Source organism: Hemitrygon akajei, chromosome 4 (assembly GCF_048418815.1).
Source record: "Hemitrygon akajei chromosome 4, sHemAka1.3, whole genome shotgun sequence".
Taxonomy (NCBI): domain Eukaryota; kingdom Metazoa; phylum Chordata; class Chondrichthyes; order Myliobatiformes; family Dasyatidae; genus Hemitrygon; species Hemitrygon akajei.
Window position 1 is genome coordinate 181,800,215 of NC_133127.1, and position 26,102 is coordinate 181,826,316.

Consider the following 26,102-nt stretch of genomic DNA (forward strand, 5'->3'; position numbering starts at 1 on the left):
ACCAATGCAGTCATTGATGTAGGGAAAGTGGGTAGTGACACCAGTGTAGGTTTCAAACATAGACATAGATTATGATGGGTATAGATAGAGTGAATGCAAGCAAGCTTTTTCCACTGAGGCTAGGAGAGAAAAAACCCAGAGGACACCTGCAAACACCAGAGGGCATATGTACAAAATTAAGGGAGGGAAGTTTAAGGGAGACATCAGGGGTAAGTTTTTTACACAGAGGGTTGTGAGTGCCTGGAATGACTTGCCAGGGATGGTGGTGGAGGCTAAAACAGGGGTATTTAAGAGCCTCTTGGACAGGCACATGGATGAAAGAAAAATGGAGGATTATGGGGTAGTGTGGGTTTAGTACTTTTTTTAAAGGATTATATGGGTCCGCACAACATGGAGGGCTGAAGGGTCTGTACTGTGCAGTAATGTTCTATGGTTCTATGGTTCTAGGACATGGGTTAAGGGTGAAAAGGGAAAAGGTTAAAGGGAATATTAGGGGGAGCTTCTTCACACAGAGAGTAGTGGGAGTGTGGAATGAGCTGCCATGGTAAATGAGGGCTCACTTTTAATATTTAAGAAAATCTTGGAGAGGTACATGGATGAGAAGGGTATGGAGGGATATGGTCTATTTGCAGGTCAGTGGGACTAGACAGAAAAATGGTTCGGCACAGCCAAGAAGGGCCAAAAGGCCTGTTTCTTTTTATTAAACAAAATATACTTTATTCAAAAATAAAATTATGTACAATAAACCATTCAATGATTCTCAGTCCTTTACAAATGTTTCCATTACAGTCTTTACATTCCCACACTTTTGCCACCCAGGTGGCACTCTGTTACTTCATATTTACATACACTTGTTCAGGGGTATACACTGTTTCTGTGCTGTCATGTTCTATGGTTTTATAGACTGCTCCACTTTGCTGACAAAAAGGCAGGCATATCTGGGACCCAAGCGACTACCCATGGCTACACCTTTTGTTTGAAGGAAGTGGGAGGAACCCAAGTAATTGGGTATATTTGAAGTAGAGATTGATGGATGTTTGATTAGTCAGGGCATCAAAGGTTACAGCGAGAAGGCAGGAGAATGGGATAGAGAGGGGTAATAAATTAGCCATTATGCAATGGTGTAGCAAACTTGAGGGTCCAAATCGCCTAATTCTGCCCGTATGGGAGGACGATTCCTATCGTGGGGGAGTCTAGTGCTAGAGGGCACAGCCTCGGAATAGAAGGATGGCCTTTCAGAACAAAGATAAGGAGGATTTTTTCTGTGGAATTTATTGGTACAGACGGCCATGAGTATATTTAAAGCAGAGTTTGATCAGTAAGGGTGTCCATGGTAACGGGGAGAAGGCTGGAGAATGGGCGACGGAATGGCAGTGCAAACTCAGTAACCTGAATAACTACTTCACGGACCTATGGATTCAGCTGTAACCAGGGATAACAGTACACGGTTATATTTTCGCATAGTAGCTACATACTTCACTGCGACCAGAGGGCGACAGTGTTGCGGAAATAAATATACAGAGAAATCTTTTCGGAGCTGCATGTAAGGCCATCAGATGGCAGTGTGCATCCGTTGTTCGGCAGCACGGACGGCGAGCAGGACGGTGGGAAAAGAACATTTCTAATCGGTACTAATTAAACTTTCTTTAACGGTCGCGATTTCAGTAGTGCCATCCGTGCGCAACGCTGCATTTATTACCACGACAGAATCTCTCTTCCTAACGGGCTGTTTGGAAGCGTGTATTCTGCCATTGCAGGGCCGTGGGTCTAACAATACGACCAGGGAGAGGGAGAGGGGGAGGGGAAGGCAGCTGGTGTGATGGACGGCGGCCCGGAGCAATCAGAAGCTGGGAATTCCACCACGTGTATGGAAAGTGAAATAATTTCAGCCAATCAGGGTTGGAGGTTTTCGGTCGGTATTCTTTCTCTGTAAAGCGAGTTTAGTTGTGTGGAGGCACCTGAGAAGTTGTCAGTTTCGGGCCAGAAGTACTCTATTGTTAAATGTTTGTAGATTGTATATTGGGAATAGTGGATTGCATTTAAGGTTCATAGCGACCAAAGAGCTTGCTTCATATGGGATCGATATGCATTCAAAGGTTTCAAAGTACACTTACTATCAAAGTACGTATGCAGTATACAACTGTTGAGATTCGTCTTCCCCACAGACAAAACAAGAACCATGGAACCCGTTCAAAGAAAATAAAGCAACCCTCCCTCCCCCCCCTCACGCGGAACAAAGGGCAAATTGCCCAAGCTGTAACAAAATTATATATGAAAGATCACAAACAAGAGAAAACCTGCAGATACTGGAAATCCAAACAACACACACAAACTCCTGACTGAGGGTCTCGACCCGAAACGCCGACTGTACTTGTCCTATAGATGCTGCCTGGCCTGCTGCGTTCCACCAGCATTTTGTGTGTGTTGCTTGAATTACCAGCATCTGCAGATTTTCCTCGTGTTTACGTTTTTAAACACACACAAAATGCTGGAGGAACTCAGCAGGCCAGGCAGCATCTATGGGGGAAAAAGTAAACAGTTGATGATTCGGGCCAAGACCCTTATGAAAGGTCAATTGTCCACTTTTCCTCTGCAGATGCTGCCTGACTTGTTGAGTTCCCCCAGCAGTTTGTTCTTGGCTGGGGTCCTTGTTTGTAACAAATATAAATGACTTAAATGTGAATTTAGGAAATACAATTACTAACTTTGCAGGTAAGTTAAAATTGTTGGTGTTGTGGATAGAGAAGAAGGTTGTCTAAGGCCACAGCAAGATTTAGATCAGGCTGGCAGGTGGAATTTAATCCAGAAAGGTGTGAAAAGTGTGAAAAGACATGCTGTCTTTTTCGTTACTACCATCGGGAAGGAGGTACAGGAATCTGAAGGCCCACACTCAACCATTCAGAAACAGCTTCTCCCCCTCTGCCATCAGAATCCTGCATGGACCGTGAGCCCTACCTCATTATTGCTTTTCTTCTGCACTATTTCTTTATAATTTGTAGTAATATTTTTGCCCTTGCACTATACTGCTGCCAAAACACAACACATTTCAGGATGTACAAAGACTGATAATATACCCGATTCTTATTTTTAGTTGATGCATTTTGGGAAAGTGTGCAGCTCCAAAAGAAATCGTCAAATATTCCCGTTTAGAACTACTACAGCTGCAGTCCACAGTCATAGCCATGGGTACTTAAAGTAAGCAACATTATTTTACAATGTTCACTACTTGTTTAATTTTTCTATATATTTATTGTATAGTGTTTTTTATGTATTGCATTGTACTACTGCCTACAAATTTCACATCTGTCAGTGATACCGAAAATAATTCTGATTCTGAAGTTCAGTAGGAGTAGGACATACACATTAAATGGTCGGTCACTAAGAAACGTGTTGAACAGCGGGACCTTGGGATTCAGGTTCATAGTTCTTTGAAAGTGGCCACACAGGTTGATGGGGCAATCAAGAGGGCATATGACATGCTTACCTTCACAGGTTAGGGAATACTATGCAGAAGTTGGGACATTATGTTGCAACTTTACAGAATGTTGGTTAGACTGCATTCGGTGGTAAAGATGTGGTGGTGCTGGAGAGCAGATTAATCACACTTGTTTCCATGATTGGAGGAATCTAATTACCGGGAGCGATTCGATAGCCTGGGTTTATTTCTTCTGGAGCAGAGGAGCCTGATGAAAGTATATAAAATTGTTAAAAGTATAGGTAGGGTAGATAGTCAAACTCTTTTGCCCATGCTAGTGTAACAACAATAAGATCAAAGAACCATAGAACACTACAGCACAGTACAGGCCCTTCAGCCCTCCATGTTGTGCCGACCCATATAATCCTTAAAAAAAAGTACTAAACCCACACTACCCCATAACCCTCTATTTTTCTTTCATCCATGTGCCTGTCCAAGAGGCTCTTAAATACCCCTAATGTTTTAGCCTCCACCACCATCCCTGGCAAGTCATTCCAGGCACTCACAACCCTCTGTGTAAAAAACTTACCCCTGATGTCTCCCCTAAACTTCCCTCCCTTGATTTTGTACACATAAAGGGGATTTGAGGGGAAAGTATTTTTTACACAGAGAGTGGCTGTCATCTGATTTGTCTGCCAGGGAAGCGGGTGCCATTTGACACAGTCAATACATTTAAGAGACTTCCAGACAGATACTTAAATAGGCAAGGCATGGAAATATGCAGTTGTAATGCAGGCAAATGGGTTTGGTGTAGATTGGCAAAAAGGTATGGTTTTCTGTATTGTATGACTGTATGGCAAATACTTGTTAAACTGATGTAGACATGCAGTATGACTGATAATCTGCGATCTGTTAATGCAGAAATGCTGATGGCTTGGTGCCTAGCTTGCCACCTGGTGATCACATGCTCCCTCTCAAACACTGGGGCCCTTGTTTCCACCCTTTCTTTCACCTACTTGGACATGATTTAAGCAATGTAGTGTGTAGTGGCATAAGTGATTCAAAATCAAAGCAGAACCATTGCCGCTCGCCTGCGACCGCCACAGGGTTGTTACACTTGCATGACGCACCCTCAGCACTTGTGAAATGATTGCTCCAAAGAGTTGAATCCTTTATTAGCAACCATACCGTCTTCAGGTAGCAACCGTACAATCCTGAGGCGATATTCAGTGGTCAGCAAAGATATGACCTCTGCCGGCCCCAAGCCACAAAATAAATAAGAATGCGTAACTTATTCCCTTTCGCTTTTACCACACCTCCACTAATGTGACTAGTTACTGTAATAAGTGCACGACACAGAATACAAGGATCCTACAGTAGCCTGAAATGTCTCCAAGTACCACACCACTACAGTTCTAAGGGTGCCTAATCTGCAGAGTCTTACACCAGTTGATAGAGTAATTGACAATAGAACCAAAAGAGACATGAAGAAAAATATAAGCAGAAGAAATTTTGCAGATGCAAATCCATAGAAAACGCTGGAGGAACTCAGCAAGTCAGGCAGCATCTATGGAAATGAACAGTTGACGTTTTGGGCTGAGACCCTTCATCAGGTCTGGAAAGGAAGAGGGGAAGAAGCCGGAATAAAAATAGAGGGGGGAGGGGAAGGAGGATAACTAGAAGGTGACAGGTGGGTGGGGAAGGTAATGGGTTGGAGAGAAAGGAACCTGATAGGAGAGAGAGTGGTGTATAGGAAGGGGGGGGGACCCAGGGGGAGGTGATAGGCAGATGAGAAGAGGTAAAGGGTGTAGGGAATGGAAATAGAGGAGGGGAGAGGAAATTTTATTTTACTGGAAAGAGAATTCGATATTCATGCCATCAGGTTGGAGGATGCCCAGATGGAATGTAAGATGTTGCTCCTCTGGCCTGACAGTGGCCTCACCTTGGCACATGAAGAAAAGTATTTTACACAGCAAGTGATTATAACGAAAGAGGTAGATACAAGTGTGGCAGTTATGAAGTAGTTATATGTCAGAGAAGAACTGTAAACTATTTTGGAAAGAATGTAAGGTTTGGCAAGAGGGCAGGGAAACGTTGTATGGTGACGTGGAGCTAGAATGGACTCTGGGCTGAATGGTCTTCCGTTCTGTGACATTCATTCCTTCCACCACCCGTGCATGCTGTGGCTACAGTCTATGTCATCTGCAAGATGTATTACTTGTCTAGGTCATTCTGAAACCACTTGACCTGATAAGCTTTTTTAGAATCTTCTGCTTTGATTCCTACAAGCATTTTGGAAAAATGGTGACTTTTGCTGCAACTGTCTACCTAGGTTTTCATCACATCGTCTTTATTTATGTAGAATCATAGAGCACTATAGTGCAGAAACAGGCTCTTCAGCCCATCTAGTCCATGCAAACCTGGTCTTCTGAGTGAGCCAATTGATACAATAGATAGTTGGTGGCCTAACTTTTATAGTTACATATAAACAACCTAACCGTTGCAGATTTGGTCTAGCAGTGTATTGCTTGCAGTGGTGAGTTAGGACCTGAGTCAAATTGCAATGTGACAAGTTCTAATATCGAATTAGATCTTTTGGGATTCTGCTGCTTGTTATCTTTCTGAGCTACTTTACAGATTTATGCCACTTTATCTCTTTATCTGTCTACGTTTTGTTCAGAGATGGTTTTCCTCCACATGGTGGTAGAGTGTGTGTTTATATATAATCAGGGATGTTCCTTTGGTGGTGACCAATGTTTGTTGTTAGTGATGTTTACTTTTTGAACTATGCCCATTGCTTGACTTCAGGATGAAAGTATTTTCAGAGCTTAAAGTTAACTTTGTTGGTTCCTTATGAAATATTGGTTGATATTTTTTATTCTCAAGGTTCGCAGTTTCTCTCAGTGATCTTTGCTGAGTAGGGAGAAGGTTGCCAGCATTGAGATAATTTGTCATTTTGCGCTTTGTTTTGCTATTGACATTGGTTAAGCTACAATACATTTAACTTTTGCTTTGTAGAATATTATTTCAGGAATGATTAACACTTTCACTTGTTTAACAAAGACGATGGTTAAACTATAATTTGAGAGAAAGCAAAATCAGATTTTTTTTATCATGGCACTATATATAGAGCTTTGGAAAAAAATAATCCACAGACAACTTTATGTGTATTTAAGACATAGGTTGATAGATTTTTGATTGATCAGGTCATGGTGGGATATGGGGAAAAGGCAGGAGATTGGGGCTGAGAGGGAAAATGGTACAGGCATGATGAAATGACGGAGCAGATGCGATGAACCAAATACCCTAATTCTGCTCTAATATCTTATGGTCTTATGGTAATTTCTCCCTCATGTGACTCTGAATCCATCTAAATTATTTTTTATAGTAACACACACAAAATGCTGGAGGAATTGAGCAAGTCAGGCAGCATCAATGGGAATGAATAACCAGTCAATGTTTCTGGCTGAAGTCCCTGATGAATGGTTTCGGCCCAAAACGTCGACTGTTTATTTCTATAGATGCTGCCCGACCTGCTGCAGTCCTCCAGCATTTAATGTGTGTTGCTTTGGATTTCCTGCATCTGCATCTTTTTCATGTTTATAATTCAACATTTTGTTGGTCTAACCTTTCATTGTAGATAGCTAATCAATGGGGGTGGGGTGGTGTGGGGGGTAAAGGTGGATATGGCATTGGGCAGGGAGAAGATTCATCTCCACATATTGTGAAATGCCATCAGTTAATCACCCTACATTGTGATCTTCAAGGAAGAACAGAGTAACTATATTGACATGGAACGATGTCCTTGGTGTTAATTCTGTCGCAGTGGATACTATTTCTTTCGTTGATGACTCACATGCTAAATAGCTTCCTGTCTTATTGGAAAGCTGAGCCTCAATGAATGGAAAGAGGAACTGATTGCTCAGGGTCCACCACCTGATTTGGTAATCCTTCTTTAAATGTTGAAAGAAAAGGAGAAGGATACCTGAGAAGGGTTGTCGCAATTTTGAGGAAAGTTTTCCCTAGGTTTTCAATATCATGTCTCCAAAATTAATTCTGTTTGTATTGAACTAGGGGCTCTTTTGAGATCCAAGTCTTTTTAAGCCATAAGACATAGGAGCAGAATTAGGCTATTCGGCCCATCGAGTCTGCTTGCCAGGTAATCATGGCTGATTTATTTTCTTTCTCACCCTCAGCCTTCATTCCTCTGCCATCTCCCCATAAATCTGAAGCACTTATTATTCAAGAGTTTATCAAACTCCTCTTTAAATATACCCAATGACTTGCTCTCCACATCACTATGCGACAATGAATTCCTGGATTCACAACTCTCTGGCTAAGGCAATTCCTCATTATCTCTGTTCTAAAGGACATCCTTCTATTCTGAGGCTGCTCCCCCACTATTGGAACCATCCTTTCCACATCCACTCTATTTTGACCTTTCAATATTTGGCAGGCTTCAATGAGATCCCCCATCATTCTTCTAAACTCCAGCGAGTACAGACCCAGAGCTATCAAACACTCCTCTTATGTTAAATCTTTCATTCGTGGGGTCATACTAATATACCTCCTCTGGACCCTCTCCAATTTAATGGGAGGATAATTGGAGATAAGGTGTAGGAGAACTTTCGGAGCGTTGAGAGGGATAATGCATCAGCCATGGTGGAATGACGAAGAAAACTCAATGGCCTGAATGGCCCAATTTTGCTCCTATTCTTATGGCCATTTACTATTATTGAAAGCTTAATCACTACAATTTTGAGAAATAATTGGATTTGTCTATGATTGAAGGTAAGTTTCAGGACTTCCAGTAAGCAGTCTTTATGCCATCACTTAATTTCCACAGATGTTATATTCAAGAGCTTCTGCAGATCCAGAGTAAGACACACAAAATGCTGGAGGAACTCAGCATGTCTGGCAGCATCTATGGAGAGGAATAAAGAACCAACGTTCTGGGCCAAGACCCTTCATCGGGACTGGCCGATGCTTCTGGCTGAGACCCTTCATCAGAACTACTGATGTTTTGGGACTGATGAAAGGTCGTGGCCCGAAATGTTGGCCCTTTATACCTCCCCATAGATGTTGCCCGACCTGCTGAGTTCCTCCAGCATTTTGTGTGTGTTCCTCATATGTTACCTTGGGATGGTTTGTAATTTCATATCTCAGATAAAGTTGCAGGAAAATGGTTCATTTCAGGATTTCATGACGTAATCTAGGCTGACACTTCTGAACTTCTACATGGTGTGAAGATGAGAGATAGAGTTAAGCTCTATACTACATGACTCACCGCTTGTGACCAGAGCTGATTGTTTTGGCAGAGGAAGTGCTCTGTGTTCCAACAACCTCATCTCTCACCTTAATGACTTAATTCACCAGACAAAGAATTGTGTCTGTTGAGCTGTCTGGTTCAACATCAGTCAAGGTAGGTACAACACAGCAATATCTGAACACATGCTGATTGCAGCTGAATTTTCTCCAAACCTTTCCTGTCACACTAATTACAGAATTCTCAGTTTTGTTCTACACCACTTTATAAACTTGCTTAATTATAAATACATTCGTGTTATTTATTCATTCTTATCATGTAAATAGATCAATGAATCTATCTATTTAATTATAATTATGGAATTATGAATTAAACTCCAGCCCATCAAGTCCCTGTCCTTAACAGGACTGCATGGATGCAAACTTAGGATGTACAGTATTGTGCAAAAGTCTTAGGCACATATATATAGCTAGGGTGCCTAAGATTTTTGCACAGTACTGTAGTAATTCTATGTATTGCATTGTACTGTTGCTGCTGCTGCAGCAAAAAAAAACCAAATTTCTTGATCTATGTGAGTGATGATAATCCTGATTCTGATGTGTGTTTCTGTTGTGGACAGAGAGTGTGAAGGGGGCAGAGAGAAGGGAATCATGGTTTGGAAAAGGGGAGGGAGTAGGAGAGAGACATTCAGTAATGATTAATGAACCAATTGATTGCAATCATATAATCTTACCTGGTGTCTCAGGACTGTGCGTTTCTGCACCCGTGCCTTCTCCTCTCCAGCACTTCTCTGCCACTTGTCCCACACCCCTCCCAAGGCTCCACCCTTGCCATTCCCAACATCAAGACGTAAAAAATGCTGGATGAACTCAGCAGGTCGGGCAGCATCTGTTGAAAGAAGCAGACAACGTTCCGGGTCGAAACCCTTCCTCAGGACCAACATCTGATGCTCCTGCCAGATTTACCACCTCACTCTCTGCTCCACAAATACAGTACTGTACAATGGTTTAGGTACCCTAGCTGTTTATCGTGCCTAAGACTTTTGCACAGTACTGTATGCCTGGCCCGACACACAGGGAGTAGTGAGACCCAAGGGAAAGGCAGTAATTGGAAAAGGTTCAGTGTAAGTGTGGAACATAATTAATTGACACTATTCTTCACTAGAAGTATTCATACTGGAGAAGTATGATAAACTAAACAAAATGAGAGATCTCATGAGACCTTTTCTATTACAATTGAGCACAGATATTAGTGGCTGCTGTTATATCATAAGTATAATTGAATTTATCAATGTAATTGTATAATTCAGGATCCTGTTTCTGTGCTGCATGAATCCATTTATAATTAATAAATGGGCCACTCAGCCCATCTACAGTACATTGGCTAAAAATAATTATTAAGACTAGTTGTACTTCTTTGAAGGTTATGACATTAATCAGTGCTTGTGCATCTTTTAAATGTGGAGGGTTCCTGCTATGTGGTCTGCTTGGGCATTGAGTACCACCTGTGATGCCTCTCAGGTGAAATTTTTTTCCCCTCATCTTCCTTTTGATCCTTTTAGATGGGAAGGATCAAAATTAGCATGGAGCTCCCAGTACCAGTAATACAATGACCCAAACCATCAGCTGTCCATTTCTCACTGCACGAGCTGTCTGCCTTGACGACTTCTTACAGCAGTTTGTGTATTTCTGTTGTATATCCTGATTTATGGCTGTTGACTTCTGCGGTAGATCAAACAGGTTGGGTTAAACTGGGAAGTATCTGTTGCTGCTCCTGGCTTCTTCTGCTGTATTCACTCTCTTCGAGTAGTAGAGGTCCCTGCAGTCGAGTCTGATGTTCTCTTGTCTATTGAAGGGGTCTATTGTAGAGGCTGACCTGGATCACCACGAGACTTAACCTGGGATGTTAGGGTGGATTCCTTTAATTGAGAATGCCTGTACATGACCTTGTTTAACATGGGGAGGCTGATTCACAGGCAGCCAACCCACGGTCCTTGATGGTAAGGAATGCAAGACAACTGGGGACCCTTCACTGCTGCAGCCTTCCTCCACCTTCACAGCCATTGTGATGTGTCATCATCTCCTGCCAGCTCCACTGTTGAGGTCTTGGTTGGATGATCTTTGCCTGGAACCTCCCCCTTGACCTTAACGCCATGTGTGGCTGTACCAGGAGCTAGGCGCCAGAGGGCTAAACTCCAGTCAGTCACTCTCAGAATCTCAGTAACTCAGAGCCCCAGTAACTCAGAGCCCCTCCACCAAGTAGGGATGTTTAAGCAGTTGTCTGGCTAGAGGGATGGGGGAGGGGGGGGGGTTACCAGAGAATATTAATGGACCAAGGCTAGTGAACTGCCTTTGAAGCCTCAGGTGCTCCTGGACCGCATGCTGAGCTCCTGCAGCAGATTGATTGTTGCCAATAAAACTTAGAGAGGTAATCAGGCAATTAGCCTTCAATATACTGCAGTTCACCAGTGCCTCTGCTTTCTGAGGAAGCTGAAGAGATCTGGTCTGTGCAAACTAATATGGCCTTCTACAGATGCGCAGTTGTGAGCATCCTAATGTGCTGTGTCACTGTGTGGTGCAGAAACTGCAGTGTGGTGGGCAGGAGCTCTCTACAGGTAGTTAAATCTGCGCAGCGCATCACCGGCACCAGGCTACCCACCATCAAGGTCATACAGTCGATACAGAAAGGTGCCGGCAAAAGGCCAGCAATGTCATGAATATCCCAGCCACCCTGCTCATGAAAGAGTCTCCGTGGCATCTAGCCCAGGACCACCAGACTCAAAGTGGATGGATCAGCATCTAAATGACACCTCCACCCATTGACCCCCCCCCCCCCCCACATCCCTCATCACCACCACATACACATCATCCAGTGTCACTTTACACACATCAAGTCAAGTCAAGACACTTTTATTGTCATTTTGACCATAACTGCTGGTACAGTACACAGTAAAAATGAGACAACATTTTTTAGGACCATGGTGTTACGTGACACAGTACAAAAACTAGACTGAACTACGTAAAAAAAAATACAACACAGAGAAAGCTACACTAGACTACAGACCTACACAGGACTACATAAAGTGCACAAAAACAGTGCAGGCATTACAATAAATAATAAACAGGACAATAGGGCAAGGTGTCAGTCCAGGCTCTGGGTATTGAGGAGTCTGATAGCTTGGGGGAAGAAACTGTTACATAATCTGGTCGTGAGAGCCCAATTGCTTCGGAGCCTTTTCCCAGACAGCAGGAGGGAGAAGAGATTGTATGAGGGGTGCATGGGGTCCTTCATAATGCTGTTTCCTTTGCGGATGCAGTGTGTAGTGTAAATGTCCATGATGGTGGGAAGAGAGACCCCGATGATCTTCTCAGCTGACCTCACTATCCGCTGCAGGGTCTTGCAATCCGAGATGGTGCAATTTCCGAACCAGGCAGTGATGCAGCTGCTCAGGATGCTCTCAATACAACCCCTGTAGAATGTGATGAGGATGGGGGGTGGGAGATGGACTTTCCTCAGCCTTTGCAGAAAGTAGATACGCTGCTGGGCTTTCTTTGCTATGGAGCTGGTGTTGAGGGACCAGGTGAGATTCTCCGTCAGGTGAACACCAAGAAATTTGGTGCTCTTAACGATCTCTACCGAGGAGCCGTCGATGTTCAGTGGGGGGTGGTCGCTCTGTGCCCTCCTGAAGTCAACAACCATCTCTTTTGTTTTGTTCACATTAAGAGACAGGTTGTTGGCTCTGCACCAGTCCATTAGCCGCTGCACCTCCTCTCTGTAAGCTGACTCGTCGTTCTTGCTGATGAGACCCACCACGGTCGTGTCATCGGCAAACTTGATGATGTTGTTCGAGCTGTGTATTGCTGCACAGTCGTGGGTCAGCAGAGTGAACAGCAGTGGACTGAGCACGCAACCCTGGGGGCCCCCGTGCTCAGTGTGATGGTGTTGGAGATGCTGCTCCCGATCCGGACTGACTGAAGTCTCCCAGTCAGGAAGTCTAGGATCCAGTTGCAGAGGGAGGTGTTCAGGCCCAGTAGGCTCAGCTTTCCAATCAGTTTCTGAGGGATGATTGTGTTGAATGCTGAACTGAAGTCTATGAACAGCATCTGGATGTATGTGTCTTTTTTGTCCAGGTGGGTTAGGTCCAGGTGGAGGGTGGTGGCAATGGCATCATCTGTTGAGCGGTTAGGACGGTACGCAAACTGCAGGGGGCAGCAGGGTCTTGATATGCCTGATGACGAGCCTCTCGAAACACTTCATGATGATGGATGTAAGTGCAACGGGACGGTAGTCATTTAGGCAGGACACTGAAGACTTCTTCGGCATGGGGACGATGGTGGCGGCCTTGAAGCACGTTAGAACGGTGGTGCTGCTCAGGGAGATGTTGAAGATGTCAGTGAGAACATCTGCTAGCTGGTCTGCACATCCTCTGAGCACTCTACCAGGAATGTTGTCTGGTCCAGCAGCCTTCCGTGGGTTGACCCTGCACAGGGTTCTTCTCACGTCGGCCACAGAGAGACACAGCACCTGGTCATTTGTCGGAGGGGTGCGATCAGTTCATGTACTTGTACATTGTGTTTTATAGGATTGCTTCCATATTTATATTTGTTTTATATTTATATTTATTGTGGTTTTTAATTTGTTTTTAAAATTATGTCCTTTATTGTGTTTTTTATGCTGCACTGGATCCAGAGTAACAATCATTTTCTCTCCTTTACACCTCTGTACTGAAGAATGACAACAAACACTCTTGAATCTGGAATATACATTTTTAACAGAACGTGAAGCAGGAGCTTAGCAACTTATTGCAAGTGACTCTCTGCAGATCCACTCATTATTTCTGCTGCAATCATTCTACTTTTAAAAAACCTATGTGCTATGACTCCAAGAATTACTGATAATGTTCCTCCTGGACTGCAGTTACTCCGTTGCACTTTATTCTGCAGTATTGCCTTAGTAATACCCCAATGCGCTGGTGTAATGAAATGATATGTACGGATGGCATGTAAAACAAAGTTTTTCACTGTACTTTGGTACATGTGACAATAACCAACATATTTAGAACATAGAATCTAGAAAACTACTATACAGTACAGGCCCTTTGGCCCGTTGTGTTGTGCCAGACTTTTAACTTCCTCTGCGATCACTCAGCCCTTTCCTCCTGTACAGCCCTTCATTTTCCTTTCATTCCATGTGCTTATCTAAGAGTTTCTTAAATGCTCTAAATATATCTGCCTCTGCCACCACCCTTGGCTGGGCGTTCCACGAGCCCACCACTCTCTGTGTTTTTAAAAAACAAACTACCTCTGACATCCCTGCTAGACTTTCCTCCAATCATCTTAAAATTATGCCGTCCAGTATTGGCCGTTTCTGTTCTGGGGAGAAAAAATACCAATTTTCTTTTGCCTGTTAACACCCAAGGTTAAGATTTCACCCCATGAAATATACAACAGACTAGCTGTACTAAAGCCCGGAAGATAAAGCTAGTTTAATTCTGATCAAATATGAAGGCAAGGACAGCCCATACCTCCCATTAAATTTGAGGAAATTGCACTAAACTTGTGGATTAAGTTAACCGTGCTCTAATTGCCTGTCAGAATTGGACTGGTGGCTGAACAGCCCAAGTTCCCAACACATCGCATTGAAAGAAATGTTAACCCACCCTTATTTTTCTTGGAAAGCTGATCATTTTTGCACTTGCGGCATTTTCTGCTTCTTTCTTTGATCACTCGGGAGATGATCCCGCAGTACAAGCATCCTCTTTTTATTTAGCAGGTTGAAAGAAATAGTAAACGTGTTGAGCTACAAGTTACTAATCATCGTCGGAGATTACTTCCTCTCCGCGGACAGTCCCATTTCCCTCCGTTCATCTATCAGCATAAAATTTCATATGCACAGTACCTCTCCCGTTATTGTAACATTTTTCACTCTAATTCCAGTGATTGTAACCACATTGCCTGAATTTCTAAGAGAAAATGTTTTGCGTTCTGCGGGTGACAGCTGTCTGGGAGTAACTGATGTATGTATAGCTCCACTTACATAGATACATATGTATTAACTGTGTAGGCATCTCCCTGTCTCTATCTGTGCAAACCTGGCCTTTGGATATCTCCAATTGGAAGAAATTATCATGTGAAAAATGCCACAATAAACCGCGGGCCTGCAGTGCTGTAAAAATATTCAAGTTTGACTCATTCAGGAATTAAACAAGAAGGCTGCCTCCCACCACATAAATCTGCTCGTGACAGAGCATGGTGCTGCGGATTATGAGCTGGCTGCTTTTTGATTTTATGTAGATAGTATGATTATTTTTTCATGTATTGTAATAAGATGCTACGCTGTGGGTTATTCTCCCAGTGTGTGGAAGTGGTCCGTGGAACGGCTGGTCTTGCCCTTCAGAATCAAGAGGAGACGACCTCATTGTGTCCTGTGGCATTTTCTCGAAAGTGTCGGCTGTGACTCCGTTGCGATCTCTGAGCCAGTTCAAGTCCTGTTTGTCAGCTTTCTTCTGAGATTTGATAACAAAAATCTGAGAGCAAGTCGCACTGTCAGAACTGTAGTCTTACAAGTGGAATGTTAAACAGAGGCACCACCTGTCGTCAGGTGTGAAAGAGTAGGGCAGTTATCTCCATTTTCTTGGTTAATGTTGAATTCAGATTCAGATTCATTTATTTATCACATGCACATCGAAACATACGGTGAAGTGCGTCATTTGCATTAACAGACGAATCAGCTTAAGATGGGCTGGGTTCAGCCCATAGGTGCAGCCACACGTTATGGAGTTTAGTGCAAAGTTGTTGCTGCGGCACCACTCAACTAGCTGATATATCCAGCTCCTGTACGCCTCCTCATCACCATCGGAAATTCTGCCAACAATAGTTGCGTCGTCAGCAAATTTATCGATGGTATTACAGGTGTACCTAGTCACGGGTGGAGAGAGAGCAGAGCAGTGGGCCAAGCACACAGCCCCGAGTTGTGCCAGTGTTGATTGTCAGTGAGGTGGAGATGTTATTTCCGATCCACACAGATTGTCCTGGGCGTTGTGGCTTGTTGGGCCGGAAGGGCCTGTTCCATGATGTATCGCTATAAAAATAAATAAATAAACAAACTCAACATAACCACAATGTCCAGCAGAGTCAGTAATCTAATTGTCATCCTAGTGTTGCTCGAGGAAAATTGCAGATTGGTTACTCATTGCTCTAGTAGGGGTTCCCAAGCAGTTGGTGGCATAAACAAGGTAGGGAAGCCCTGTTCTAGAGTAATCGCTTGGACGAAAGGAGGAAGCGAAAGGGGTTTACAAATTCAAGCCTTTAATAGCATTGAAGTGCTTGCTGTGAATCAGAGGAAATTCCCCTCATGGGAATTTTTCCTAGGGTAGGGGAAATGAAAGACTAAAGGGCATAAGTTTAAGGTGATAGGGGGAAGATTTAAAACGGACCCGATGGAAGCTTCTTCATGTGGAGGGTGGTGATGTTATAGAAATAGCTGCCAGGGGTCATGTTTGAGATACAATTACATCATTTAATGGACATGTAGACAGGGGCCTAACAATTGTTAGCTAGAGGGAATGAGCCATGGGGAATGATATTCTTTTGTTGATCACTCAAATACGCTAGCTTTGCTAATTGTAACACTAATTTAGTTCGACCGCTAATTACGCTTAGTTATATTGCTAATTAGAATGCTTAGTTTCGCTGATTTGAATGCCAAGATTGCTCCATCGCTATTTTAGTTTTTTTTACTGCTATAAGATTGTTCATCATCTTTGCTGGTTTTGTTATAAAGGACCGACCATACCTTTTTCGATTTGGAACTTTGTTATTTGCCGTTCAGTGTCGATTACCCTGGCTTAGTCTCAGTGGTTTTGGTTTGTGTTCAGGTAACTGCTACACCTGGTTGAGAGGGACATGGGTCAAATGCAGACAAAGATTAGACGGGCATCTTGTTTGGTGTGGACGAGTTAGGTTAAAGGAACTATTTTCATGCAGTATAATTCAATGACTCCGTAATTCAAATCTGGAACTTTCTGCCTGATTTTGGAGTACAAAATTCCCTATATCTATGGGGTGGTGTGGTAGCGTAGTGGTTAGTGTAACATTTACAGCACCGGCAGTTGGGGTTCAATCCCTGCCAATGTCTGCAAGGACTTTGTATGATCTCCCCATTCAGTATGCCCTCTAGTTCTTAATTTCCCAGCCCTGGAAAAAAGACACTGCCCATTGACTCTATGTCTCTTATGATTTTATTTCCATTTTCCCAAATTAAAGTAGCATTGTAGAGTTATAAAGACATACAGTGAGGAATCAGGCTTTTTGGTGCACCAAGTCTGCACTGGCCATCCATCACTCATTTACACTAATCCACTTTTTTATTCTTCCCATCAACTCTCCTCACCTCCCCTCCCCCCACCCAGATTGAACCATTTACCTACACTCTAAGGACACTTTACAATGGCCGATTAATCTGCCAACATGCTTGTCGTTGGGACGTGGGAGGAAACCGGAGCATCTGGAGTGAACTCACACAATCACAGGGAGAGTGGGCAAACTCCACACGGACAGCACAGCAGCTCAAGATTGAAGCTGTGTCTCTGGCGCCGTGATACAGTGACTCTGCCAGCACAGTGCAGCAGCCCCAAAACAGCGCATATGCGCCATGGAAATCACTCTATAAATAATTAAATGCATCATCATCATTTTATGCCATGTCATATGACGTGCGTGATCATAGTTTCATGACCATGATTGTTCTTGGCAAATTTTTCTATGGAAGTGGTTTGCCATTGCCTGCTTCTGGGCTGTGTCTTTACAAGACGGATGACCCCAGCCATTATCAATACTCTTCAGAGATTGTCTGCCTGGCATCAGTGGTCGCATAATCAGGACTTGTGACATGCACCGGCTGCTCATGCGACCATCCACCACCTGCTCCCGTGGGTTCACAGGACCCTGATCGGGGGCTAAGAAGGTGCTACACCTTGCCCAAGGGTGACCTGCAGACTAGCAAAGGGAATGAGCGCCTTATACTTCCTTTGGGAGAGATATATCTCCATCTTGCCACCCGAAGATAAATGGACATCTTTCTTTAATTGCCTCGTGAGTTCTACCCCAGTCAACAAGAAACGATCTGCTGGATGAACTCAGCAGGTTGAGCAGCATCATTCGGAGGAAAGGAATTGTTGACGTTTTGGGTCCGAACCTGTGCCAGACCAATTTTCTCCCACAGCTGCTGCTCGAGCTGCTGAGTTCCACCAACAGATTGCTTATTGCTTTACATTCCAGCATCTGGAAGCCTCTTATACATCATTCCACTGTACTGCCCTTGTTCTGCCATTGCTTGGAGATTTGAAGGCTGCATTGTTTTCTAATGTTGGTCTCCAACTAAAAACTAGAATGAAGATCAGGCACTGAGCCCTGGGGCGTGTTCCTTAAGGCCACAGGACATAGGAATAGAATGAGGCCATTCAGCCTATGGAGTCTGCTCCGCCATTCCATCATGTTATCCCTCTCAACCCCATTCTCCTGTCTTCTCCCTGTAAACTTTGATGCCCTGACTAATCAGGAACCTATTATTTCTGCAGCTTGACAACATGTGAAACCAGACAGACCTGGAGTCCAGCTGAAGAGAAGGAGGTGCAGCAGGTGGACATGATAAAATGGCTGTCGACGCAACGGGGACACTTCGTTAGGACTGTGGCTGAATCTTGTAGCGGAGATGATAGCAGAAGTGGAGTCACCCAGCAGAACGTCTTGCCAAAAGTAAGGAACTCTCGGACTGTATTTCAGAGGCCAGTGTGATTTATTTTGGGTTGGATGGGGCTGCAGAGATGTTTCTACAGAACCAATCCCATAACAGTTAGATCCTTGACCAACTTGACTTCCACTACAGTTGCCCTCTTCTGGAATTAGAACACAGCACAGAAACAGGCCCTTTGGCCCACAGTGTCTGTGTTGATCATGATACTATATTAAACTAATCTCTTCTGCCTGCACACGATTCATATCCCTCCATCCCTGAATATTCATGTGCTGTCTAAAAGCCTTTTGAATGCCACTTCCACCCAGTCTGTCCGGGTGTCCACAGTTCTGTATGTAAAAACATTTGCCCTTTAAATTTTCCCACTCTCATCTTTAACCAGTGACCTCTGGTGTTTGACATATTCACCCTGGAAAAAAAAACCTTGAATGTTTACCCTCTGTATACCTTCCATAATTTTATAAACTTCTCTCAGGTCTCCACTAAGCTCTAACACTCCAGACAAATTAACCAAGTTTTCCAAAACCTCGCTTTGTAACTAATGCCCTCTAGTCCAGATGCCATCCTGGTAAAATTCCCCAAGAACGTGAAAACTTTATTTTTCATCTAACATAAATTTTCCATTAGAATATGTTTGTTAGATCAAGGCTTCTCCACTTTTACCTTTTTGAGCAAGCATTCCAGATTCAAGGAATGCAATTCTCAAAAAGGTAAAAATCCAAGAATAGCACTCAAAAATGCTGGAGGAACCTAGCAGGTCAGGCAGCATCTATGGAAAGGAATAAACCTCATGAAGGATCTTGGCCTGGTACATTGATTCTTTATTCCTCCCTATTGCTGCTGCCTCACCTGCTGAGTTCCTCCAGCATTTTGTGTGTATTACTCTGGATTTCCAGCACCTGCAGAGTCTCTGTTGGAAAATCCCAGAGCATTCTTTGATGCAATTTTGTTTGCTATAACTCAGGAGGTTTGATATGTTTTACGTTTGTTGCAGAGAGAATGAGAGCCACTCTGAGTCTGACGATGACCTGGAGAATCAGCGGAGGGGAAGTGAAAGCACCACTTCTGTGAGTACCAGGGAATTTCCTCTCCCAATGTAGGGTTGAAAATCGCAATCTCATAACCCTGAGATAAAACTTTGAATGCCACAGAGATGCAGGACTGAAGTTTGTTTTAATTAATAAGTATTTTATATTTTATAAAAATGTTTCTGTATATGGGATCTAGATATGAAACTTTTTCTTGCAGCACATTTTGCTTTTGGTCACATTGAATTTTGTCCTTCCTAAATCCTTTGCTGTTTCAGAGTCTAACGAACCTGACTCAACAAAAATGTTCATTTTGATACATTCTTTTAATAACTTCTCTTCAAAAATGCTTTATTTTTGGAAAGAACTGTGGCTGATCCAGAAATGAAAGGCACTGTATAAATGCGAACTCTGTTTCTCTTTGCACAGATGCTGCCTGACTTGCTGAGTCTTTTCACCATTTTCTGTTTCTTATTTTAGATTTCTAGCATCTGCTGGCTTTGTAATTGGCTGCTGTGTTTCATATGTTGCAAGAGTGATTGTTCTTCACACTTGCTTCTTCCAAGCCTTGCTATACCTCTAACAGGCTGGGACTGACTATTTGTTCATAGGGAGTCAGTAAATTAGGGCACATTGAAATTTTAAAGTAAAAGTGAAGTCAACACAAATTTATGATCAAAATCACTGCAGGGATCTTGCAGGGATTTACAGGAAAATAAAAAAAACCAATAGAATTTATGAAAAACTAAACATAAACGAAGTCTGACAAATGTGCAAAAGACAAATCATACAAAAACACACTGATAACATGAGTTCTCGAGAGTGAGTCTGAGGCTGTGGAATCAGTTCAGCGTGAGGTTGATTCTGAATCTGTAGAGGTCTGCTTGTACTTGAGAAATTTCAATAAAACTGTCCTCTGTCTCTTTAAGTTATGAGCTTAATACTACATACTGAGAACTACAGGTTTCAATAGCTGCATTTAATGTCAAAGAAATGTATAGAATATGCACCCTGAAGTTCTTTTTCTTTGCAAACGTCCATGAAAACAGAGAAGTGCCCCAAAGAATGAATGACAGTTAAAATGTTAGAACCCCAAACCCCCCCTAGCTCCCCCCTCCCCTGCAGCAGCAAGGCAACAACCCTCCCACTCCCCACCAGCAAAAAGCATCAGCACCCTCCACCAAGCTCTCAAGCCTGCAGAAGCATCAATAAAGACACAACCTTGCAGGCCCCCAAATACTACTCGTTCACCCGGTAATTCAAACATACCACAGGCTTTCTCTCTCCCTAATAAGGGAAAAAGAGGTATCCCCGTTTCACAGCGAGAAGGGAGACATTAGCAATCAACTCGTTGATTTACAATGTTAAAAGTCTGTTGCATGGCTTTTCTTCCAAGCTCTGCACCCAGAGAGTCGGCACCAGAAGGGTACAGCTCTCCAGACACACAACCTGCAGCAAACTCGCTGTTCCCGATGTTCCGTGTTCTCCCGCAATGCTTCAGTCAGGGGCACCGGCCTAGAATCAGCACGTCCTCAGAGCCACGAAGATCTGGATCCTGAAGGCGTGTTTGCCTTCCAGGCCGTGCCCTTGGGATATCAAAAAGCGGCTGGTCATGAAGCCCTAAGAGCGGGTCCCATTCCCACAAAGAACTGAAGTCGGAGTGTAACTCCAGGCCAGGGTCTTCAAAGGAACCTTGAAAAGGAAAAAAATAAATATCAAAGATAGAAATAGAGCTGTTTATGAGGATGTAAGCAAAGGAGTCGTCGTTTAGTGCCAGCTTGACTTGACTCGGCCTTCAGAAACCCACTGATGACCCATCGACGTACACATTCTGGTCACTGACCAGACCGCTGCTTTCTGACTGTAGTGTCATCACAACTGAGAGGCTATTCTTTTATGGCCAAACTCTGCCAGCTGTTATCTCTCTCACCCCGCCCGACCAAAACCCCTACAACCACAAGCTCTGAATCCTGCTTCTCGTGCCTACAGACCTTATAACCTTGAGTGTGAAAAAATTCATGTAGAACTCTCTTTGCTGCGTGTCATCCTCACAAACTGTCTCCATGCAAGCAGCAGCTCAGAAATCTAATTAAGTTACAGACCACATGCAGAAATGCACTGAGGAAGTGCTTTTGTTTATTTACTGTCATGTGAGGGGTTGGTTTATCTGCCAGTCAAAAGCCACTTCTGCGGTGTTGGTCATTGATTGGCTCATTCGAAGGATGCGGCCACATCTTCCCATTGATTGGCTTGTGTGTCGTGGCACCGGTTTCCGGTTCCGGGTGCCTTAGGAGTATAAGAATAGGATGTCCGAGAGACCTGGACTCTTTCCTTTTGTCTCCAGGGTCCACTTCAGGCTGAAGTTAACCATATAACAATTACAGCAAGGAAACAGGCCATCTTGGCCCTTCTAGTCCGTGCCAAACGCTTACTCTCACCTAGTCCCACTGACCTGCACTCAGCCCATAACCCTCCATTCCTTTCCTGTCCATATACCTATCCAATTTTTTTTTTAAACGACAAAATCGAACCTGCCTCTACCACTTCTACTGGAAACTCGTTCCACACAGCTGCCACTCTCTGAGTAAAGAAGTTCCCCCTCGTGTTACCCTTAAACTTTTGCCCCTTAACTCTCGACTCATGTCCTCTTGTTTGAATCTCCCCCACTCTCAATGGAAAAAGCCTATTCATGTCAACTCTATCTATCCCCCTCATAATTTTAAATACCTCTATCAAGTCCCCCCCCCTCAACCTTCTATGCTCCAAAGAATAAAGACCTAACTTGTTCAACCTTTCTCTGTAACTTAGATGCTGAAACCCAGGTAACATTCTAGTAAATCTCCTCTGTACTCTCTCTATTTGTTGACATCTTTCCTATAATTTGATGACCAGAACTGTACACAATACTCCAAATTTGGCCTCACCAATGCCTTGTACAATTTTTACATTACATCCCAACTCCTATACTCAATGCTCTGATTTATAAAGGCCAGCATACCAAAAGCTTTCTTCACCACCCTATCCACATGAGATTCCACCTTCAGGGAACTATGCACCATTATTCCTAGATCACTCTGTTCTACTGCATTCCTCAATGCCCTACCATTTACCATGTATTTCCTATTTTGATTATTCCTACCAAAATTTAGCACCTCACACTTATCAGCATTAAACTCCATCTGCCATCGTTCAGCCCACTCTTCTAACTGGCCTAAATCTCTCTGCAAGTTTTGAAAGCCTACTTCACTATCCACAACACCACCTACCTTAGTATCATCTGCATACTTACTAATCCAATTTACCACCCCATCATCCAACTCATTAATGTATATGACAAACAACACTGAACCCAGTACAGATCCCTGAGGCACACCACTAAGTTGCAACCAGCGCTGATGGACAATTGTGAAAGAGCGTTGCAGATATAGATATGTTTGTTTTGTTAAGTATTCATTTGTAGCATGCTTAGTTTCTCAGTTTTATAACCTGGGGAGATTTGATGGAGTACCTGTTAAGTTAAAAGGGTTTCTGAATGTTCAGTATTGTCGTTCTGTGTAGTTTAGACAAACACTTGTTTAGCTAGATGCCTGGTTTATTGTTTTTAGTTAATGTGCCCTTCCGCAATCTGTGTCTTCTGTTTCGCTCACTGGATCCGCGAATCTGCCTTGCTTTACGTTTACGCATATCCAATGTGTAATGGTAGCTAACAGTGTTATTCCGATGGCACTCAGTTAGCCCCCCACACATGGGAGGAGTTCGCGTACCGTACAAGCAGGGTTCTCAGTAATGTTCGGTTGAGTATCCTGCATGCTGGCCCCCTGGTGTGCTCTGCACTCTCCCTCAATAACAAACGCAACCCAGTCTTGTGCTGATCTTCACTCAGGCTGCCCCTCAGAGTTGAAGGTGAGATTTTTATCACTGCTGCTCTGTGGTTTTGTAGATGGACGTGTGTGGTAGGAGGAGAGCGAGATACTCAAGTCTTCTCACTGTTCCTGTTTGGCTTTGTAGTGGCTTCATCAAAGTGTTTCCAAAGAGATCACTCACTTTTGGGCCATTATCATCTTTTTAACTGGTGGGAAGTCAGAATTCTCTTAGACTGGTGAGGATGCTCCATTTCTTCAAGGAGGGTTTGAGGATGTCTCTGAAACAGTTTAATCTGTTCACGTGGGAATCTCTTGCTGTGGCAGGGCTCAGAATAGGGGTCAAAGTTGAGAGTTTACTTTGAGGCATGTGAATGATGCAGCCTATTTAACAGCAGTGCCACAACAGCTTTTAAACACCTGTATCCTCCGTGGTAGATGTCCTGAGAGACCTCCATGGCCAATTTCCATCAGGAATGCTTCTTGCTTCAGATTAGGATAAGATTAGTTTCTTTTGTCACATGTACATTGAAACATACAGTGAAATGCATCGTTTTGCCTCCCATTATATCAGCGAGGATTGCGATTGTGTAAGTGTCACCATTCTCCCATCTTTAAAATAACATGCCCACAACTCAATCACCTTAAACCGTATGTCTTAAGAATGTAGGAGGAAACCCATGCAGTCACGGAGCGAATGTATAAACTCCTTCCAGACAGCAGCGGGAATTGAACCCCGATCGGTGTTTGCTGGCGCTGTAATAGCATTATGCTAACCCTTACCCTACTGTGCTGCCCTGCTTCCTTTTGCTATGCCATAATTACGTAAATCCATTTAAAATCAGGAAATGTAGGACTGAGAGGTGCAGCTGGTAGAACTGCTGCCTCAGGCTATCAGCCCCTCAAGTTCAGTCCTAACCTCCAGGCGTTCTCACATCCTCCTTGTGACCGTGTTGGTTTTCTGCAGTGGGCTCAGGAAACCGGAGCACCCATACTGTCTCAATGGCATACGGGTTGGTCGGTTAATTGTCCTCTGTAAATTCGGTAGGGGGGGGTGGTAGAATCTGGGGTGCCAGGTGGGGGGTGTGCAGAGAATGAAATGAGTTTAGTGCGAGTGGCTGCTTGATGGTCAGCATGGGCTTGGTGGGCTAAGGGACCTATTTCTCTGCTGTACGACCATGACTGCAAGGATTTTGAAGGAGCAAATAAAGCAGAAAAAGACCTGTAGCAAATGGTGAAGCTGCCTTCACAAAAAGGATGGGAACATTTCAAATAGGAAGCTCACTATCACATTATATATCTAGCAATGCCAAAATTCCAGAAAGGAATACAGTAAAATAAGTGTCAGTGATTAGAGGATACACATTTTAAGGCAAACGGCAAAGGAATAAGAAACATATGGAAATGTTGAGCTGTGTTTGGATACACATTGTAGTCCATCACAGCTAAAGCACTCTCCATCGTTGAGCTCATCTACAAGGAGCTCTGTCACAGAAAACAGCTTCCATTATCAAGGACCTGCACCATGCTGTCCTCTCACTGCTGCCATCAGGAAGGAGGTACTGGAGCCTTAGGTCCCACACTGCCAGGTTTGGGAACAGTTATTACCCTTCAACCATCAGGCTCCTGAATCAGAGTGCATAACTTCACAACCTAAGATTCACTTTCAAGAACTCTACAACTCATGTTCTCAATATTATTTTATTACTTAAACACAAGAATTCTGCAGCTGGGGCTGGCCATTTGAAAATGCCAGTCCTTCCCTTCCCCCCCACCCCTCCCAGTGATTTTTCAATATTCTGGCCTGCTTAGGATGTACCAGTAGGCCAACCTTCACGAATCTCTCAAACTTGTAAAGGTCACTCTGTCTACCCCGTTGTGGACATTGCACCTTATATGTCTGCCTGTACTGCACTTCCTCTGCAACTGTAACACTCTATTCTCACCCTCAACAATTTTTCCTTCAATCTCTCCCACTTTCTCTAAACTCGAGGAATAGCCATGGGCACCAGTATGGGCCCCAACTACGCCTGCCTCTTCGTTGGCTATGTAGAACAGTCTATGTTCGAAGTCTTTCCTAGTAAAACACCCCAACTCTTCCACTACTTTGATGACTGCATTGGTGCTGCTTCAGGCACCCATACTGAGCTCATTAATTCCATTAACTTTGCCTTTAACTTCCACCCTGCCCTTAAATTCACTTGGCTCATCTCTTACACTGCCCTACATTTTCTCGATCTCACTGTCTCCCATCTCTAAAGACAAACTGTCAACCAACATCTTTTATAAACCTACTGATTCCCACGGCTATCTTGACTATACCTTTTCCCACCCTATCTCCAATAAAAATGCTAATTTCTTTTCTGAGTACCTTCGCCTCTACTGCATCTGTTCCTAGAACATGGCTTTCTGTTCCATGACATGAGAGATGTCCTCCTTCTTCAAAAAATGGAGTTTCCTTCTCTCCACAATTGATGCTGCCCTCATCCATATCTCCTTCATTTCCTGAACATCTGTGCTCATCCCATCTTCCCACCGCCTTAATAGTGATGGAGTTCCTCTTGTTCTTACCCATCATCCCATGAGCCTCTGCATCCAGCCCATCATCCTCCACTGCTTCTGCCATCTCAAAGGGATCCCACCGCTAAATATAACTTTACCTCCCCCCCCCCCCCATTCTCTGTTTTTCACATGGATCGCTCCCTCTGCGATCCCCTTGTCCATTTGTCCTTCCCTACTTGTCTCCTTCCTGGCACTTATCCCTGCAAGTTGCCCAAGTG

At 43.7% G+C, this 26,102-nt stretch overlaps 1 protein-coding gene across 3 annotated transcripts in view; it reads left to right on the forward strand.

The window, feature by feature from the left end:
• Positions 1 to 1,520: 1,520 nt before the first annotated feature.
• Positions 1,521 to 26,102, forward strand: part of LOC140727018 (cohesin subunit SA-2) — a 141,857-nt gene continuing 117,275 nt past the window's right edge. The window contains exons 1-4 of one of the 3 annotated variants that reach the window (XM_073044172.1): positions 1,528 to 1,628; positions 3,092 to 3,195; positions 18,259 to 18,436; positions 19,429 to 19,501. In XM_073044172.1, the coding sequence (XP_072900273.1) occupies positions 18,393 to 18,436; positions 19,429 to 19,501 (117 nt within the window). In that variant the 5' untranslated portion in view covers positions 1,528 to 1,628; positions 3,092 to 3,195; positions 18,259 to 18,392. Of the gene's footprint in view, positions 1,629 to 3,091; positions 3,196 to 18,258; positions 18,437 to 19,428; positions 19,502 to 26,102 lie in introns of all 3 variants that reach the window. The other 2 variants (XM_073044175.1, XM_073044174.1) reach the window with 2 other exon arrangements.